Source organism: Callorhinchus milii, unplaced genomic scaffold (assembly GCF_018977255.1).
Source record: "Callorhinchus milii isolate IMCB2004 unplaced genomic scaffold, IMCB_Cmil_1.0 Scaffold16, whole genome shotgun sequence".
NCBI classification, from domain to species: Eukaryota; Metazoa; Chordata; class Chondrichthyes; order Chimaeriformes; family Callorhinchidae; genus Callorhinchus; species Callorhinchus milii.
Window position 1 is genome coordinate 11,763,705 of NW_024704757.1, and position 19,565 is coordinate 11,783,269.

At 39.7% G+C, this 19,565-nt stretch overlaps 1 protein-coding gene across 1 annotated transcript; it reads left to right on the forward strand.

The window, feature by feature from the left end:
* The first annotated feature begins 774 nt into the window (after positions 1 to 774).
* Positions 775 to 18,790, forward strand: LOC103178777 (eukaryotic peptide chain release factor GTP-binding subunit ERF3A). The gene is made up of 14 exons (XM_007893702.2): positions 775 to 1,071; positions 7,614 to 7,658; positions 8,270 to 8,500; positions 8,981 to 9,014; positions 9,347 to 9,424; positions 9,926 to 10,106; positions 10,635 to 10,789; positions 11,043 to 11,183; positions 11,788 to 11,881; positions 12,874 to 12,954; positions 13,411 to 13,584; positions 13,825 to 13,914; positions 14,465 to 14,633; positions 15,186 to 18,790. Exons 1-14 carry the CDS (start codon positions 846 to 848, stop codon positions 15,236 to 15,238), a joined length of 1,752 nt encoding a protein of 583 aa, XP_007891893.1. The 5' UTR covers positions 775 to 845; the 3' UTR covers positions 15,239 to 18,790.
* The last annotated feature ends 775 nt before the right edge of the window (positions 18,791 to 19,565 follow it).

Here is a 19,565-nt window from a genome sequence, read left to right on the forward strand (position 1 = left end):
TCTCAGATCCGGTGCGGTATCGAGCGGGAAGAATAACGGGACTGTCGCAGCTCCGAGGAAGGGAGGGAGAGAGGGAGGGAAGATGGATGAAGGAAGGAAGGGAGTGAGGGGGGGGAAGACAAGCGTGTGGATGACGCACCGCCAACTCGGGGTTGAGGGGGAGGGGCGGGGGGGAGGACACACGCAGGCGCACAAACGTCCGCGCGGAGGCTTGCGGGACGTGTAGTTCCCCCGGCGCCGGGCGTGGGCGGGAGCCGCGACTCGCGCCGTCGGAGAGACGACAGGTCCCGGCTCGCCTTGCGCCGGCCGGCGCGCGCGTGCGCAGAGGCGGCTGCGCGTCCTTGGCTCTGCTCACTCAACCACCACCCACCCCCCCTCCCACACACACACACACACCGCCACCAGTCTATCGCGTCAGTTCTTGCGGGACATCCACGAGGGCCGTAGTGTGGCGGCGGCTTTGGGGTCTCCTCACTCCCTCCCTCCCTCCCTCGCTCGACCGCTTTCTCCTCTCCCTCCGACTCCCGCGAACTCGACTGCCAGAAGGAGGCCTCCGTTAAATTTTTTTTTAAAAAAAAGCGGGGAGGGAGGGGGGGTGGGCGGGTGGCGACGGTGAGGGGGGGGGGGGAGAGATTTAAAAAAAAACAAAGAGAAACGATTATTTTTTTCTCTCGTTTATTATTTTTTTATATTCTATTTTTTTTGGCGAGAGAGGGAGAGAGAAAGAGAGAGAGAAGGGGGAGAGGTGGTGGTGGAGGAGGTGGTGGTGAGGGAGGGGGGGGCGGGAAAAAAAAAATTAAACCTCTCCTTTTTTAAAACAAAAAGCCGACGTTGTCGCCGCGGCCATGGATTCAAAGGACGTGGCCGATTCCGCCCCCGACTGCTGGGAACAGGCGGACGACACCGACGTCGAGGCCCAGGTGAACTCGCCCTTCTCCAGCCTGAACGTCAACGCCAAGCCCTTCGTGCCCAACGTCCACGCCGCCGAGTTCGTCCCCTCCTCCTCCTCCTCCTCCTCCCTGCAGGGCGGCTCGTCGGAGGCCTCGCAACCGGCCGGGGAGAGTCCGGAAGGTAGATCATCCATATATATATCTATACATCTCTATATATATATGTATAAAAACACCCGAGAGAGAAGTCAGAGGGACAACGGTTTTTTTTAAAAAAAAGAGAGAGAGAGGCGACGAGGACCGGTGGGGGGGGGGTGTCGGTCACCAGGGCCTGGGCCTGGGCCAAGGCAAGGCCGGTCCCGGGTGGGTGGGCGGGGGTGGTGGGGCTCTTTCCGTGGGGCCTTTGTTCGGTTGTCCCGTTACCGCGAGGCCGTGGCATTTGGGGCGGTTCGGCGGTGGGAGAGAGAGAGGGGGGGGGAGAGGGGGGTTTGCTCGGGTGCCCCCCCCCCGGCACCGTCTTTCCGCATCTGTCCAACGTGCAATGGGCAGTGGGGCGACAGGAAGGAGGGAGGGAGAGGGGGGAGTGGGAGGGAGGGAGGGTCCCTGTAGCTGAGCTGCTGGGCCCGGGCAGCAAAGTAAAGGCGATAAAGATTGTGTGTGTGCCTTCACATGGGTCGGGTGTTTGTTTCTTTCCCTCTCCCCCCCCCATCGTTAAACTGTACGTTTTCGTCAAAATCACTTGTAAAGCAGATTAGCGTTCGACTCGAACTGCAAATGAGAGCCTTTTTTTTACAACCCCCCCCCACCCCACCCCCACTAAACACACACACACACACACACAGTGTTAGATCTTCCATATGGTAGGTGTTCGTGCTCGCTCTGCCACGGCCGAGGCCTAACGTGGCTTCTGTCGGAATGTGTGTTGGGTTTTTTTTTTCCTTTGCCATTCACATTTCTGCTCGGTTTCTCTCCCCCCCCAGCCCCCCCCCCCAAAAAAAAAAGTGGCCACCGAGCAAAGTACGCTGTTGACAACCAGCACTTACTTCTCGGTTAAATTGCAGGAAAGGTAAAACTCCAGTGGAAAAGTTGAGAAAACTCCAGTGCCTCTGTATTTCCACTCGTGACTTCGCTTCTCGACAGCAGGGCTGGGAAGAAAAGTTTTGGGGAATAGCACCTGCGCGAGAAATTGTGCGGTCCTTTGCAGATACACTTGTGACTTGTCAACCAGAGATGGGTAGACTTACATTTGACAAGCAGAAAAAAAGGGAACTATGATACGAATCCGCAAACTAAAATCTCTCGCTGTCAAGGCGGGTTGGAAATGCAATGGGTATTTTTGTGGATTTCCATCTTACAACCCAATTGAAATCCATGGTGCTAACCAGTTAATACCTTTATTAGTCATGAATTGGATATTGTAGGTTTCCACCCCAGTTAAGAATTCTTAGCAGCAATGCTTATGCCGACAAGTCTGAGAATGGCAATTAAGGCTATAGTCCTACATGAGATGGCTCAGTGGCCTTTTACTTTTCCACATTTCATTTTTTTATCCATCACTTAGTTTAACTTTATTATCTACCTGTTATTCATGGTTGAAAGAGCAGATGGGTTGCAAACTTTGCTCAGATCTTCACAAATGGCACTGAACAGATGGGTATTGCGCAACAGAGGCCTGTGGGTTCAGGCACCTATTACGTGCATTTATGTGAATTGAGGCAGCAGATTGCTTATTCATCAACAGCTGGATTAAGACTACACCAATTAATTTTCTGTAGGATCCGTTTCAAGTTTTTTTAAATAAAAAAAATCACATTGTATTAAGATGACCTGGGTTGAAATTCAGGTCTCAAAATTAAAAAGATTTTGACTAGGCACTATCGATGACAGACTAAGCAACATTGATGACGGACTAGGCAACTTGACTTGTCAGAAGGACTTGAAGGGGCAGTACTGGGGCACAGTGATTCCACTTGGCTTCTGTTAACCCAGCAAGTCAAATCCCTAGCAGAAAGGACAATCCTAGTTGGGACAAGCACCATGACATTTGCCAAGCGATGACGAGTGGTCACTTTAGATTGTTAAGCTCCAGCAATACTCCAACCCACATTCTTGGATCCCAAAGTGTGCCTGACACTTTCAGAATTAGGTAAGCAAGGTATGTCCCTCTGTGGCTAAAGTGAGTGCTCTGTTCCAGACAAAGTGACATTTCCTTGCGGAGGCAGCATGAATACGTGGATCTAGTTTGAATACTCGTTAAGAATAGTGAAAGGTTTTCATATGTGTCATATACCTGGTTGACAAAAGAAAGTCAATCAGTAGAGTTGACTCAAAAAAATCTCTGGCCAAATACATGTAAATATTGAAAAATAAATGTAGGAAGGAAGGTCACATAAAAACAATTGGTCTATATAAATAACTTTCTTTGGAATAGTTCATTTTTGTTTGCTTCTTAAATTCAATTTGCTGGAAGGAAAAGGGGTGCTAATTAACCTGAATTTTGTTACTAAAGTTTGTGCGCACAAAGAATTATGACATGTATTTAAAACAGTCCAAAATGGAGTATTTTTTTAAAGAAGCAGTGCATTTTAACTTGGGATGCTCAGTAAGTAGTAAACCCAAGAAGTAATGTGTTGTCTTATTTTACTTAGCTGCTACTGACTTAGCTTCATCCTGAATTGTTTAAATCAGGTAGTTCAGTCGACTGAACTCAAGCCATTAACTTTAAAAGCAATTAGAATTCAATTCGAATCTCCTGATTAAATTTCTGCGCTGCTGTTTTGACACCCAGAAGTCAATAGACTTCAGTTTGGTTTCAGTGATTGCGATCAAATGGCTTTATACACTGTTTTATGAGCACCTTTGGTAGAAGTTATATTCAGCCACTTTAATTTGACTGGTTGCTGACTATTGACAGATAATTGCTTGGTTGCTACTGATTTTTTTTAAAAAATCCACATATCAAAAGTGGCTTGTTGGGGGCAGGTTTTCCTATTGAGCAAGGCTCTTTAAATGGTGATGTTAACAGTGAAAACACAGACAGCTGATTTCCTTTCCCTTATATAAAAAATACAAAGTGGTGAAGAAATTTGTATTCTCTGAACCTTGAAGATTTGTTATTGGTCATTTCATTTTTGAATAACTTCAGTTGACTAAGGAAAGCTTGAAATCAGTCTTTTGGTTCAAAAATATTTTTTGAGAACATTGAGACATTGTTTAGGAATGATAGTTTAAAAAGCAGAGGCAGACTTTGATTCACATGATATAACTTAAAGCTACTATCTGTACTTTGCTGCTTAATCTGAAATATCTTGTTCTGATGGCTACTGGGTGCTGTTTCAAAAGTTGATGACCTTTCCACACTGCTCTATCTAAGGCCTTTGTGGTTTCTTTCAATTGTGTTGCTGGAAAAAGATTAAATTACTCTTTGCTTTATTTTGGTTATGATTCGGATTTGTTCTACGGTCTTCTGCTTTGGAGAGGAAAATATTAATTGTTTATTTTTCAGCCTTTGCTCATAAAAAATTATCATGACCATTGTAGTTTATTTTTTTAGCAGCTCAGATGATTAAACCATGACCAAGCCAATTGCAAACTGCTGGCTGATGACTGCTTCAAAATTGTTTCCAAATGATTTCTTGTCTACGTTTTCTTCCGTTGGCGCTTCACTCTACTGAGCGTGCAGGATAGTCTAAATGAAAGCAAGAGCTTGGTGGTACTAATTTGTAGAAAGGTCTTTTGGGGCAAGGATAGTGGGACAAGGAGTACTGCATTCCCAAGTCAAGGGAGCGGAGGGTAGGGGGGAAACAATTCCAGGATTGGGCTGCAGTGACTCATTGGCTTGTATAACATCTGAAGTTTTATACAACCTTTTCTACCATCATTTGCAAGTTCATTTCACTTTTAGGCTCTGTTTCTGGACTGACACTATATGTTGCCAGTTCATGTCATGGCCAGAACGGGTCAATCTCGAAATGTTGCTCGGGCAATTGCATGTCCACTGGTGCCAACCAAACAACTAAAGCCTGAAAACAAGACTTGCCGCACTGACCTTAATTTTCAAGCATGTTTATCAACCCAAATGTACTTTCTCACACGAGAAAAAGCAGGAAATAAGTCCTGAACGTGCCCTTTCAGAATCGGTAATATTCTGTTTTATCTGTGAATTGAACCTTTAAGAATGAGTGACACCTTCCCTGCAGTGGGTCTTCTTTTATAGAATGGCAGTAAAATAACCTTGCTTAAACAACATTGACTAAACGGCTGCCTTTTCGTCGAAAAAATACATTTGTATGTTGTGCGTGTGAAGTTTTTTGTGAATTACAGTATACCGTAATTATCTCACATTCACGAGATGCAAGTGTGTATCTTAACCAATGGGCTGTTCTTGTGACTTCGCTATTTTTTGGTAAGTATTGTACTTAAGGGCTCTTAGCATTAGCAGGAACAATAACCTTCATAACCTATTGTGGGGCAGGAATTGTTGAGTTAATGAAGTAAAACTGGAAGCTATTTTTTGAATAACTGAAATTGGAGGCTGTGAAAAAGCATGCAGTTCCTTGTGAGCAGCAGATCCTATGTGGAACAAGTGTCAATGTTTCTGATGAAATTATTTGATTGTAGACTACTCATTTTGAACCAAATGTTTCATTGTTATTTATATAGCAGATATACTAGTTGATGAGTCACCTTGTCTTGTATCTACTTTTCTGCAGCAGTCTGATACGAGAGCTTTTTGGCCTTTTGTATTACTACCATTTGCAAGAACACGTACGTTAGCATCTCTGCTTACTATTGCAGAAACACTGTTCCTGTAGCTTATATTCTGAATGGTGTAAAATTGACTTGTCAGCAACAAAACAGGTCAACTTGTGTGACAGAAATAGAATGATTAATGTTTCTAAAACCCATGTTACTTGGTCATAATATTAGCAGCACAATTGGGAACCTAAATTCCAAGTGATGTTATCATAAATAGCAAGAATAGACAAAATGCAGTATAATAATTGATGCTATTTTTTGTAGCAGCGCTGGTGAATCTGAACTCAACGTTAGGTATGCCAGCCTGACTCAAGTTGATAGCACTCTCACCTCTGAGTTAGAAGGTTGCAGATGTTTGTGATTGCAAGCTCTCCATTACAGTAGTAATAGAAATCCTTACATTTGATGAGTAATTCCCGATAATTGAAATGACTTTGGAAGCAAATCCTGCAGTAATTTGCACATCCCAAAGTTACACAAGCATCCAAATAATCCAAATAATTACCTAAATTTTCGACACTAATTGGCATTGGCACCATGACAAATAAGAAAACCATTCAGTAATTGGATATCATACAAATTGGCCACAGTGCTAACTAAAAAATGTTCATTAGAAGTTATACCATCACTCTAGTACTATGCTACCAGCCCCTCTGTCTAACTTTCTCTCTCATAATCTTTCCCACATTGTTGAGGTTGATAAACCACAGATCTAATAGCTTTATATCTAATAATTGTTGTAATGCAAATCTTCAGCATCACCTGAGCAGTGATTAGATTTGTGCTGCATTTGAGGAAAGTGTAAGGCATGCCAGGACATGCTTTGACTGTTACGTGAGGCCAGACATTTGATCTCCTGTCCGTACAAAGCACCAATCAATGCTATGTTTTTACGAATTTTCCTCCACTCCACTCTTTTGAGTACTGGTGCACAGGCAGTCTGTTAGCTAGATTGTTGCCCCCAAAGACTGCCTGCAACTCTAAACAACAACAATAAAATTCCAGGATTGGGCTGCAATGACTCATTGGCTTATATAATTACATTTGTAAAGCGCCTTTCACGCCGGGAGGACAGAGTTACAGACCCGAGCTGGGGGTCAGGGAGTTCCAGAGGGTGGGGGCAGAGTAATGGGAGGCCCACCCGCCAATAGTGGGGCGAGCGAGGTGGGGGACGTGAAGCAGGCCGGAGTCCGCTGAGCGGAGGGAGTGGGCAGGATGGTGGGGGTTAGGAGATCGCAGAGGTAGGGGAGAGCAAGAAAGTGGAGGGCTTTGAAGGTGAGGAACATGATCTTGAACTGTATCCTCTGTGTGATGGGAAGCCAGTGGAGTTGGGCAAAGATGGGCTTGATAGGGTCATAGACAGTCAGTTATTGCAAGCTGTGCCCGATCCTGCCTGCTTACGTACTTTCCAGCAGAGGTCACTATATGGTAATTGGGAGCAGAAAACCTGACATTTTTTCTTTTTACCTTTCTCCTCTCTGGGGTTCACTGAGAGCTGGTTGTGTTCCTACTTACCACATCGATTGAGATGAAGAACTGAGTCTGTGACATTCCTGATTAGTGCATTTCAGTGGCACATTAGCCAGTGCATTTATCCACTGAGCAATCTAGGTAGCTCAATCTTCAAACCCTATTTACTGTTGAAAATGTAATGGGTCCATACACTGCTGCTGCAAATGTCTTCTGATTCTCAAACAAATGATATGACTTTCGACAAATCATAGAAGGCTGAATTTTCATTTTGGTTTTTAAAAAAAAATGCTCTTGGTTGAAAATTCAAGTGCTCTTAAAAACTAAGAACCTATTCCTGAGCGTAGAAAGGGTGTTTTCTGGCAGCTGTACGAAACTACAATTGTAAGTTAAGCCTTGGGAGCAGTCTATGGAGCTGCTGCTGATGAATTGAATGGATTTGAGCGATTGTGGATCATGTTACAAAGCAAATGATTCTTGTTCATTTTCCTTTAGGAGAAGATGCTGCTGATACTACTATGGAGGTTTCTGAACCGGCTGGTAAGAGATATTTTAATTAACGTCTAGTTTTAAACTATTTTGCTTGCAGCTCTCTGTTATCAAGACTGAAAAGTGTGGAATTTGAGACAGGATTGAGAATTGAAGTACTCATCACCAATGTGTTGAATTTGGTAATGTGATCGATATTTTTCAGTCTTTGTCGTTTGAACATTATATTTTATAATGGAATAATACAACTCACAAGGGAGCTAAACTACCTTGTCAAAATTTCTCAATACATTTGCCAATTTTATTTGTAAATTTCTACTTTATTATTTATTTTCTTGAGAAAAATATGGTACCTCAACCATTTGTATGAATAGGTTGTTGCCGACTGCTTTCAATAAACTAATTGGAATCAATGGATGAAATAAATAGATACTGATATAAAATCTGATTCAGTTCATATCCTATTTTGATCACTTGAATAGTGAGTGATAAAATGCAATAAAGTAAATTATAATTTGGTTTGTAAATCACACATCACCTGCACTTGGCTAGAAGATCCAGTGTAAATTAAATCCACTACAATTTATAAATGTAACCCAATTTTTAACACTTGGTTTGGATAGTATTTGGAGTTGAGTAATTTGAACGTATTACTCTCGCAGCCCCAGTTGAAAATGGCGATCTGGAACCTGGAGCCGAGAAGTCGTGGGAACAGAAAGCAGAACTTAGTGAAGCAGAGCCAGGTGGTGGTCCCGCTGGTGATGGAAGGACAACTTTGGACGCTCAAGTCGAAATGGAGGAGGAAGAGGAGTTGCCCAAGGCGAAGGTGGCTGTGGTGGAACCGGGTGCTCCAAGGAAGGAGCACGTAAATGTTGTTTTCATTGGTCACGTAGGTAAGTCAATCATAACAGAAGACTGTTGTGATTTTGTCTCATTTGGCTACAACTCAATTGGTGATGAACTGCTATTCTTATTCAAAATAGATGTCAATACAGCCATCGCTGCATCTGGAACATTTTGGAGTCCTGTAGCTCAATGGTTAGAGCCCTCGCCTCACAAATTAGAGGCCTGGGTTCAATTCCCGGCAGGGTGAAACCTTGGGCAAGTTTCCTTACTCCACACTCCTGATAATAATCCCTCAAGGAAAGAAAACAATAATAAATTGGTCACTTCAATCCAAGACTGCTTCTGGGACTCTGCTGTGCGCAATTGCTGCAGTGTTTTGCCCACAAATATACATTCAATTCACTTTACAGTATATTCTGTGAAGCGTTTTGAGACATCTAGAAGATGTGAAAAACACTAGCTTGGTTACAGAATATTTGATTCTGTTTACATTGGAATTGTGTAATGACTATTTTTTTCCCCTTCAGATGCTGGAAAATCCACTATTGGTGGACAGATAATGTAAGTTGATTTTTTTTACTACTGCAGAGGAATGCTGTTATAATGCGCGTCATTATAATTTAGACAGTTTCTCTGGTATATGCTCAAGAGTTCAGACCACTCATTCCTGGTAACATCCTAGTAAATCGTCTCTGCGCCCACCCTCTGGCCTGATATCCTCCCTAAAGTGGGTGGCTAAAACTGAACAAAGTACTGTCATTTCTAAATGTGGCCTCACTAGTTATACAGGTTAAGCCTCAACTGTTTGGTTTAATAGTCCGTGTCCCCATTTTATAAAACCTTGATTGTCTTGATCTTTTAAAAATAAGAATTTGCATGTTTGACTGTTACAGGTACCTCACGGGCATGGTTGACAAACGAACGCTGGAGAAATATGAAAGGGAAGCCAAGGAAAAAAACAGAGAAACATGGTAAGGTTCGATGGCAAAATGATATGTTTAGCACTTATTGGAGCTGAGTTTGTGATTGGGATTCTGGCTAATAAACTCAAACCTTGCTTCAGGACCATTTCTGAATTAGGAATTTTACTGCATGGTTTTTAACTTCCAAAGTGATCTGAAGTTTTTGTTTACATAGTATTGCTGAACAGTTTACGTGCAATTTACATTGCATGTAAATTTTAGAAATGTTTGTGTTGCCAGCATCTAGCATAGGTGTTGGCTGAAGGTGTAATCTCCATCTCCCAATGGTAATGCAGATATGCTTGATGCCCTCATTTTGATGATTTTATAGATATTGAATAAGTGCTGCATGGGGAATTCAAGGTGCAAATCCTATCTTTCATTGACCTAACTGCTGGTTGACTTTGCACCAAGGAAACCCTAAACCATATAGCTACTTCTTCATTCGTAAAAACAATATTTTTTAAGTTCAATGTGCACAATTTGACAAAAAAAATCAATTATTTTTAGGTACCTTTCCTGGGCTTTAGACACAAACCAGGAGGAAAGAGACAAAGGTAAAACAGTAGAAGTGGGTCGTGCATATTTCGAAACCCTGAAGAAGCATTTCACCATTTTAGATGCTCCAGGTCACAAAAGCTTTGTGCCGAATATGATTGGTGGAGCATCTCAAGCTGATCTGGCGGTGTTGGTAAGAATACAAGTCCTTAGCTGGTTTCTTCAGTACAGGGTAGGAAGGAATTCCTTTAGTGTGTGGACAAGAAAGGAAGACTAGATTATTTTCAACATTTATCTTCAGTTACTCGTGGGGCGCGTGGTGCAATATATTAGAATGTGCCTTTTGGGAATATTGTAAAAAGAAGTTAGTGGCCTCGTAGAACACGTTCTCAGGCTATTCAAACATATTCTGTAATTTAATTTTATCACTGATTAGGGTAATAAATAGTTGCATTAAACAGATTTTTTGAGCAAGTCTGACAGACAAGATTATTGAATGTAAAGTCAGGGCCAAGTTAGAAATCCTTCCTCTGGTGGCGAGTCTCGTCTGGGGCGGTTAGGAACAGGTTGTACAGCTGAAGCAGACCTCTCACTAGCTAAACAAAATGACATTGATATCCATAGAACAGTCGGGCAAGAATCCTTGTTCCATAATTTTGACTGGTGTTGGTGAGAAAAGAGGATCCACAGTAAATTAAATCACCCCTTGCTGTTCCCTTAGGTGATCTCAGCCAGAAAAGGTGAATTTGAAACTGGCTTTGAGAAAGGCGGTCAAACGAGAGAGCATGCCATGTTGGCAAAAACAGCAGGAGTGAAACACCTGATAGTTCTCATCAACAAGATGGATGATCCAACAGTAAACTGGAGCCAAGACAGGTATGGCGTATGCTGTTATGCTGCAAAGAACTTCAAAAAAATATTCAGGATTTAGGTTAATAGTACAAGAGTTTTATGGAGCAAGATTGAATGTGCTACAGTGATATGCCGATATGCACATCACCTTTCTGACACGTAGGGTGATCAAGCAGCTATACTGTTTAACAAATGTTTGGTACGAGCATAATAGCATTAGTTTCATCTGCTACAAGACAATGTGTGTAGCAAATGCATGTCCTTTTTTTTTGCTCAGGTATGAGGAATGTAAAGAAAAGCTGGTGCCATTTTTGAAGAAAGTTGGCTTCAATCCTAAGAAAGATATTCACTTTATGCCTTGCTCTGGACTTACTGGTGCAAACCTAAAAGAACGAGCTGATCTCTGTCCTTGGTACACGTAAGTATAAAAGAAAAATATTTTCTCTTTCATGACTGGTGAACACTTAATGCTGTACATTCTCGTGTAATGTATAGCAAAGAAATTGAGCCTTCAAAGAGAAGGGTGGCAAATATTAAAATTTGTTAGCTAATTTAATTTAAAGTATCACAAATGTCAGTGTTAAGGCTTAATAACCATGTGGTGTGGATTTGTCCAGTAGGTAATAATAATAATATTGCAGAATTGAACGCTTGCTACATTGGACTCAAATAAATGTTTATACCTCTCATAAGAAGGTCAATTTGTTTGCCCTATACGCTGTGCTTTGGGGAACATTCCAGGCATGGGAAGATGGGCGAGGTAAGCAGGTTCTTCCTTAGATTGAACTGATAAAAGGCAGCCCAGTCCACAATGATATGACATTATAGTTTGTTGACCATTATGACTTGAAGGTGTAAACTGTCCTTTTGGCTTGCAATCTTAAAATCTTAAAACATTAGACAGGTATAGTTAAATTTATTAACTGCACCATATCAGCAGTGAACAATATCCAAAATGTCATTGTTTTTGAGTCGGAATAAGATTGAATATTTTATGGCTGTCATTTTGTATTTTTTTGTAGTGGGTTACCGTTTATTCCACATCTGGACAATTTGCCACACTTCAACAGATCTTGTATTGGACCAGTGCGAATACCTATCGTAGATAAATATAAGGTGAGCAAATATCACAGTTTTGAAATGGACTTTTTATTTTTGAGAAGTGTGCGTGCACATGATGGAAGGTATATTAATATAATAGAGAAAGACAAAATTTGTAATGGGGCGAGAGAACAGTTGGAAGGTAGAAATATTCACCATTTTTTACACACAGCGAAGCTACTTCCACAGTGAATAGGAAGTGATGACAGGGTGACTTGATAACCCGGACAGGTGTCATTTTCCTCACTGTTTATTTCACAGCTCTTAACTTTTGGACTTAAGAGATTGCATTATGATGAGATTCCTCTTGTTGAGGTTGATATCCTAGAGCTGGTGCTTTTGGTTGTGGTTTAAAGATTCTTATTATTTCAATTGCCTGCTTAACTTTTACTCGGGATATCTAATTCAAGATTCTGAAGCCGTTTATTCTCTCTTATAGATTGGTCCTGAAGTACCTAATAGTTTTCGATTATGTCAAGAATGCATATTAACTAATTTTGTTGCTTAAAGAGAAAATACTCAAATTGGAGTTCACTTAAAACCTCAAAAAAATTGAAGGTGCTGCAAAAGAGTAAAAAGATGCTTTTTTTTTAGAAACTCATTATTGCTTGTGAGCTACTGCAACCTACGAATTATGGGAAACTGCAAACACAGTTACCTACGTTTTAAATCATTTAAATGTGCTAAATGTACCCCTGAACAGACTGTTTGTGGTTTATCAGAAAAATGAAAAATAATAAAAATAATAATCCTTGCATTTGATATAGCGCTTTTCACGTCTTCTAGACGTCCCAAAGCGCTTCACAGAATATACTGTAAAGTGAATTGACTGTATATTTGTGGGCGAACGCGGCAGTAACTCATCAAAGGAAGCTTGTATTTGCAAAATTTAAGAATGACAGTTTTAGGTTAATGAGGAGTGCAAACGTCATTTGGGAGTTAATATGATTTAATTATTTAATGTTGGCTGAATAACTAATTTGTACAATGGGACTTTTTTTGTTTAGGATATGGGTACTGTAATTCTGGGCAAGCTGGAATCTGGAACGATTACGAAAGGATACCAGCTAGTTATGATGCCAAACAAAGTAAGTATGTGCACTTTGAGCATTGATACCATGCAAATACTAGACTTGTTTTTTTCGGAGAGCAAAGGAGAGAAATTACTTTTCTCATTATAATCCTTATTGAAATTGACTAATTCACACAAACGAGGCTTGAATGACTCAGTGACGGATCACACAGTGTTTCATATGCTGAAGTAGTGTAGATGATGCTATTCCAGACATAGACTGGTCAAATGTAATTGATTTTATTTCTGAAGCTGCTGCTTTTAGTTGTCTTTATTCTTGCCTACTTTTTTCTTTATTTCCATGTTTAATATTTATATTTCAATGGAAACTGTATTTGGTACGATTTACTTTCCATTGCATGTCAGTGTCAGCATTGGGGCTATGCGTTCAGGGGCCATTAGGGAAGAACAATTTTCAAATCTGTTCTTGAACATGAAAAGCCTGTTCTAAAAGCTCAGCACTGTTTTGCAGCACAATGTTGAAGTCCTGGGTTTGCTATCTGATGATGTGGAGACTGATGCTGCAGGCCCTGGAGAAAATCTAAAGATCCGGCTGAAAGGAATTGAAGAGGAGGAGATTCTACCAGGATTTATCCTTTGTGATCACAACAATCTTTGCCATTCAGGGCGCACTTTTGATGCTCAGGTAAAGTTGTACACATTTGCCTGAAGAATATCAGAACAAATGTTTAATACCTTCTCCAGTGGTAGATATATTCTTATCTTGTTTTGGAAGTGTAGAGCATACTTTGAATAGAAGAATTAAGGGTAGCATTTTCAATTGCCAAGCATGTTACATTTTTGGGGCATGACATATTTAACCAAATGCATAGTCCCTGAAAAGAACAGCCCAGATATTAATACTTTTATGTGTGTTATATTCCAGATAGTCATCATTGAGCATAAATCCATCATCTGTCCGGGTTACAATGCAGTGCTGCACATCCACACCTGTATTGAAGAAGTCCAGATAGCAGTAAGTGTGACACAGTTTTCACTGTATGTATTCTGGTGAATGGCTTTCATCCTGTTCAATAGTTTTCATTCAGTTTATTCTAATTGCACAGTTATAAATGTGTGCACTAGATACTATAATTTGGTACATTGTGCTCTGCAGTGTCAGATTATGTGTGAGACTCCTGGGTACATTCCCACAGAAGTGAGTGGGCAGGTGATCCTCTCATTAATATATGATGGTAATCAGGTTTCTGAGGAGTAGGGTGAGAAAAGTCACTGTGTGTACAACCACTGAACAAATGTTTTGCTATGATTATTTCTGTAAGTGCTAAAACTTTAAAGGAACACTGGTTGAGGCCCTGCAATGGCTTTACTCTCAACTAATTGTCTTTAGACTAAGTTTATTGGAGAATAACTTAATTCAAAAAGTTGGAAATATTGATAAGTGATAAGATATTACTCTTCCTAAGTGTGGGTGCTGCATAATCTAGTTTGCTTTAGAGATTTCTGTTGCTGTGTATTTGAATGTTTACAAATTGTTGATTGCTATTGAACCATTTATTGTCCAGGCCTTAATCTGTCTGGTGGATAAGAAGTCCGGAGAGAAAAGCAAGACGCGACCTCGTTTTGTTAAACAGGATCAGGTTTGCATCGCTCGTTTAAAGACAGCGGGAACTATCTGCCTTGAGACCTTCAAAGATTTTCCTCAAATGGGCCGCTTCACCTTGAGAGATGAAGGTTAGTTTCAACTCTTCATTGAGGGGATTTTTTAAAATGTCTATCTGATAATGAGCCGGGCTAAATGAATTAATTTTTCGCTCCTCATGATTTACTGCAGTCTTGAATTTTCCTTAATTCAATCTGCGTGTGGTTTAATTTTCTTTATTTGAAATATACTTCGACTGGATTGATTAATGAAATGTTTGCTCTGATTGTAATGTCGTCATTTAAACAGAAAAGCTTGATAATTAGGGGGAAATGCCATTTTGTAATTCAATACAAATGATCTAAATTGCAATGACAAACCAAGGCTAAACTTCATGCACATCTACTCTTAATGACTGGAAGAGGCTTAACCACTTTCAATTGCTCTGCATTTTCTACTTCCAACATTCTTAATCTTCCACCTCTCAAAAAAATTAAAATGCATTTTCGTGATCTTATTTGAAAACAAATCATCAGTTGTGTAATCTACATTTTGGCTATTGGGCAGATGTGTAGCTGAAAGAGTTCCATAAAACTAAGTGTTACAGCTTGTTTTTCACATTGGCATAATGTTTTCTTTTCTAGGTAAGACCATTGCAATTGGAAAGGTCCTGAAGCTGGTTCCAGAAAAGGACTGAACATCCACGTCTGATGCTGTACAATACTGTGACGAAAAAGGACTCAGCAACAGCCTACTTCACGCCTTTCCTGGTCTTCATTGTCTTTCTGCCCTTCGATATCTTTATCTTCCCATATACTGCAAACTGCTGTAAACATGTCCACATTTTACGTCAGCTTTCTCATATTGAGAGCTCTGCTATGCCATTGTTAAAGCTACCATTTAAAATCCTCTTCTGAAATCTGCTTCCTTAGAAATGCGGCAGTAGCTACCTAACTGATGTGGACAGAATTGCCTGCAAAAATAAAATTAAACCAAAAAAAGTTTATTTTATTCTGGCATTATTCTCTTTTGTGTGCTCTTGCTCACCCTGCTATCTCAAACTAGATCAGGTTATTCAACAGATCAGAGTGTGAGTGTTCAAGTATTAGAAAGATGTCTGTAGAGATAATAAAATTGATTTGAAACATTTCTGGCAGTTGAGTTACTTTGGGGAAGATTTCTTGTGAGATTAACCTTGTATCAGCTGCTTTCCTATTGCATGATTAATCTTTCTATTTTAATTGTGTGCTATCAACCTGCCATACACCAACACTGCACACCCTTGTGCTTTGTGAAACTTTTCCAAAAATGCAATGCTATTTATCCTCAACATTTTGACATGGGAGACAAAATGCCATCGTACCCGCATTGAAAAAGACGAACGGAAAATTGTAAATTTTAAAGATACTGTTTCCCTTAGTTTTATGCAACTCCAAAGAAATCAAATCTATACGTTTTATTAGACTGTGCAATGGCTGTTACGTGGATTACTTGAACAGTCTTCGGGAGGAAAGAACAAATATAGTAACTACTGCTTGTGCTGTTGTGCTTTTCAGATTTCAAGAGAGCTATGAATTAACTGCCATGTGTAGAGGTTTGATCTTTTGATTTGGAATAGTTTAACATGATATGGGTGGGACATATGTAGCTGAAGGTTTTTTTTCTGTGGAGAGATATTTGTAGCTGAAGTTTTGCTTATGAGCACATTACCTGATAGACTTATTAGCATGTGGGTGCACATGTAACAACTTTGTCACTTTGGTTGGATGAGGGGGGAGAATTTGACACTTGCTAAAACTTTCATATCATAAACTATTACTTTTTCAATGTATTGTATTTTATGGGGAGAGGTTATTTCTTAGATGAATACTTAAGAAAAATATTAATCAACTGAACCAGAACATGTAGTTCTTGTACATATTTGAAAACCTTGTATTTGTGGTGGAACAGTTATTTAATATGATGGTAAATTTGTTACCATTTAAAGAGTCATGATGAGGAATTTTTAATTTTTTCTCCTTTCCAAGTTTATTTTGTTTGCTGAAAGTGATTTGTGAAAGAATGACAGGATTAACCTAAAATAAAGAACAAACAATGGTGTGAACAGGCCTGTTCATAAATTCTACAATTAAGTGTCATTTTGTTGTAAAGCAGCAAATTGCATTTAAACCTTGGACAAGTAGATACCTAAACGCTAATAAACTTGTATGGAACAAATTCAGTTAAGGTGGAACTACTATTTGTGTGGACTTTTATGTGCTACTTGTGAAATCATTAGCTGTATTATATATCCCACAATGGTAAATTAGTTGATGTTTATCAATTTAAATGAGTAAAATGTAGGCAATGACCATTTTCCCCCTTAACTTCATTTTTTTTGCTCAATAAATTTCTAGTTCCCGTAATGCACGGAAATAAAAACATTTCATTTTGATGATTTGTTTCCAAAATAAAATGTGTTGCTCTTGAAGAAACAATACTATTGCAAGATTTCCCCATACTTTTTGCTGCTGCAGTATTTTTTTTCCTCAGTTAAGTTGGTTAAATAGTGTACAAGAAAGATGCTAATTGCTGCTTTATGAAATGCCCTTAGTTTTAATTGAATTTTTTTTCTTTTCCCATGGTGATCCCACTTGAAGTTGTCTGTTTCATAATTTGGTATCATTGGCACTGCGCAAGCCTGGTGTAAGACAGCACAGCTGTTAAACATGACCACAGTATTGTATAGTATACAAATTTATTGTATGCATTCTTAATCTCAAGCATAATAAAATTTTATTTCATTTCCATTGGCATATTGTCTGTAACTGTGGAGATCCAGCTGAAGAATATATCTTGTTTTTTCATCATGCAAATGTATTTGGATGTGGTTCTTTTTAATAAGCTAGGCGAACTAATGGCATGACTTTTCTCATTAAGCTTGCTGTATTGTTTAACTTAACTAAATATGTATTTAAGCCATGCCGAGGATTTCATCACTTTCCCAAATTGTGGAAAAAGATGTGTAACTCCTCACTGCTAATTTATTAATTCAAGATTTATACAGGCAGGTAATTGATGAACAACCTTGATGGTCTAATTTGGTCTGTTATCAGCGAATCAAAATCTTTATATTTTTCCATCAACTCAGTATGGCAAGGAGTCCATTTGAATGGGTTGTTATTAATACCTTTCAAAGTTAACTGGATTGTTTTGGGCTAAATATGTGAAGGTGGTGGTTAATTAAATGTATGTAAGTCTAAAGTTAACACAAATCTTCTATACTGTAGTAGTTTTATATCTATTGAAATGACTATACGAAAGGTAGTGACTGATCTGTAACAGTGAATGGAGTGCACAGGTGAGCAGTTGATGGATGACCAACTAATTAAGTGCATAGTACAGCTTTCTAAAATGCAGGGGATTTCATATCTGTAAAGCTCTAGAAACTGAGTATTGTATAAATCAGTGAATTTCTGTTCAACTGAAAACTTCAGCTGTAAATTTCTGTTGAGTGAATTGCATTTTTGTACAATTGTAACTTGTTTATGGCCCCAATTACACCATTTTGTACGATTCTTTTCATCAATTTTATCAATCTTCAGGAAGCTAAAGTGGCCTATCCAGGACAAATTTCTATTGCATTTAAATGACAGAAAAGCATATCTCTCCGAGGATTAGTCCTAATGCAAACGGATTACTAACAAGAATTGACTGCCTGGAAAGATCAGATTTATATTGTACTAACTGCATGGTGGTATATTGGCATATTTAACCACCCGAAATAAATGTGTTGAACTGAACATGGTGACCACGGTGGAAATCCTGTGTTGTGAAATTGTACTTGGAATAGTGATTACATTGTAATAAAAGTTTTGTTCGAGGTAATTTTATGTAAATTACTTATGTAACCAGGTTAAGGCCAGTAATCCAACCAAAATGTGTGGGCATGTCTGGCTCCATCTACACCAGTCATAGTACAGCTGCTCTTGCAACCATTAGAATTCCCTACTCACTATACCATATCTATTATCAGCATGTAAAATAGACCTTAATACTTGCTTGAGTTCAAAGTCATTTGATTAAACAGAACTTGCAGTAATTAGTCATTGCATCACAAAAATTGTGCCTTGTTCCAAAGGATGAGTCCTCGACAAGTTAAATGTTGGAGAAAATGGGGTTAACCTGGTGTGAATCACTGTTTAAAATGTTTGATTACTTAATAAGTTGCTGTTTTTCAGTTCATTTTAAATTAAAAATGCATCCTGTATCCCTTCTGCTTGTTGAATTTTGGATGGTGCATTTTTACTACAGGTTGGGGGTGGATTGGAAGGAAAGGATTGTGGTTCTGTCTGGATAACTTATTCAAAAGGTAGGTTATATAAGTACCTCCTGTGATTTCTGACTCTTAAGCAATTAAATATTTTTCCCCTACCAGCCCCAAAGAAAAGACTGTTCCGTGGCAAATCTACAGAGAATAATATACTTTAGACAAATAATGTACCTGAATTTCTGTTCTTTCTAACTAAATTGAACAAGACGAGGGAACTGTAAAGCAGGGTTACTATCTGTCTGTTTCTGAATTGGTCATTCGAATTTGTGAGTGAAGTGTTTGAAATGTATTAATGATCCTCTGTTTTTGAAGCAATGCCAACAACGTTGAAAACTATCAAATGGCTTCACAAATATTTGCGGTCAACTGAAGCGATTTTGTGAGCGAACGTGACAGTCAATGTGCGCACGTCAAGAGCCCGCAAACCCATGAAGGAAATGACCAATATACATGTAGGATTTGTATATCTGAAACACTGAATTTAATCGTTTTGAAAAGCGCAGCCTATTTTCCCCATTTCTGCTTTACAATACGGTATAATTTTACATTTGCTGCATAGAGTGCCTTTCGTGGAGAACAACGCAACCTGCTTAACAATCCAGGCTTTGCAGCCGACCCGGGGGGGGGGGGGCGGTGGGGAGGGGGAAAAAAGGAGACCAAAAGACTTGGGAGCAATGCAGCGGTCGTCGTCAGCATCGTTGCGCTGCACTGT

What these genes read in the sequence shown, in the direction of transcription:
- LOC103178777 (XM_007893702.2), top strand. Translation starts at nt 846, where the DNA reads ATGGATTCAAAGGACGTGGCCGATTCCGCCCCCGACTGCTGGGAACAG. An exon ending in GGCCGGGGAGAGTCCGGAAG is followed by an intron (nt 1,072 to 7,613) that starts GTAGATCATCCA and finishes ATTTTCCTTTAG; the next exon opens with GAGAAGATGCTGCTGATACT. An exon ending in ACTATTGGTGGACAGATAAT is followed by an intron (nt 9,015 to 9,346) that starts GTAAGTTGATTT and finishes TGACTGTTACAG; the next exon opens with GTACCTCACGGGCATGGTTG.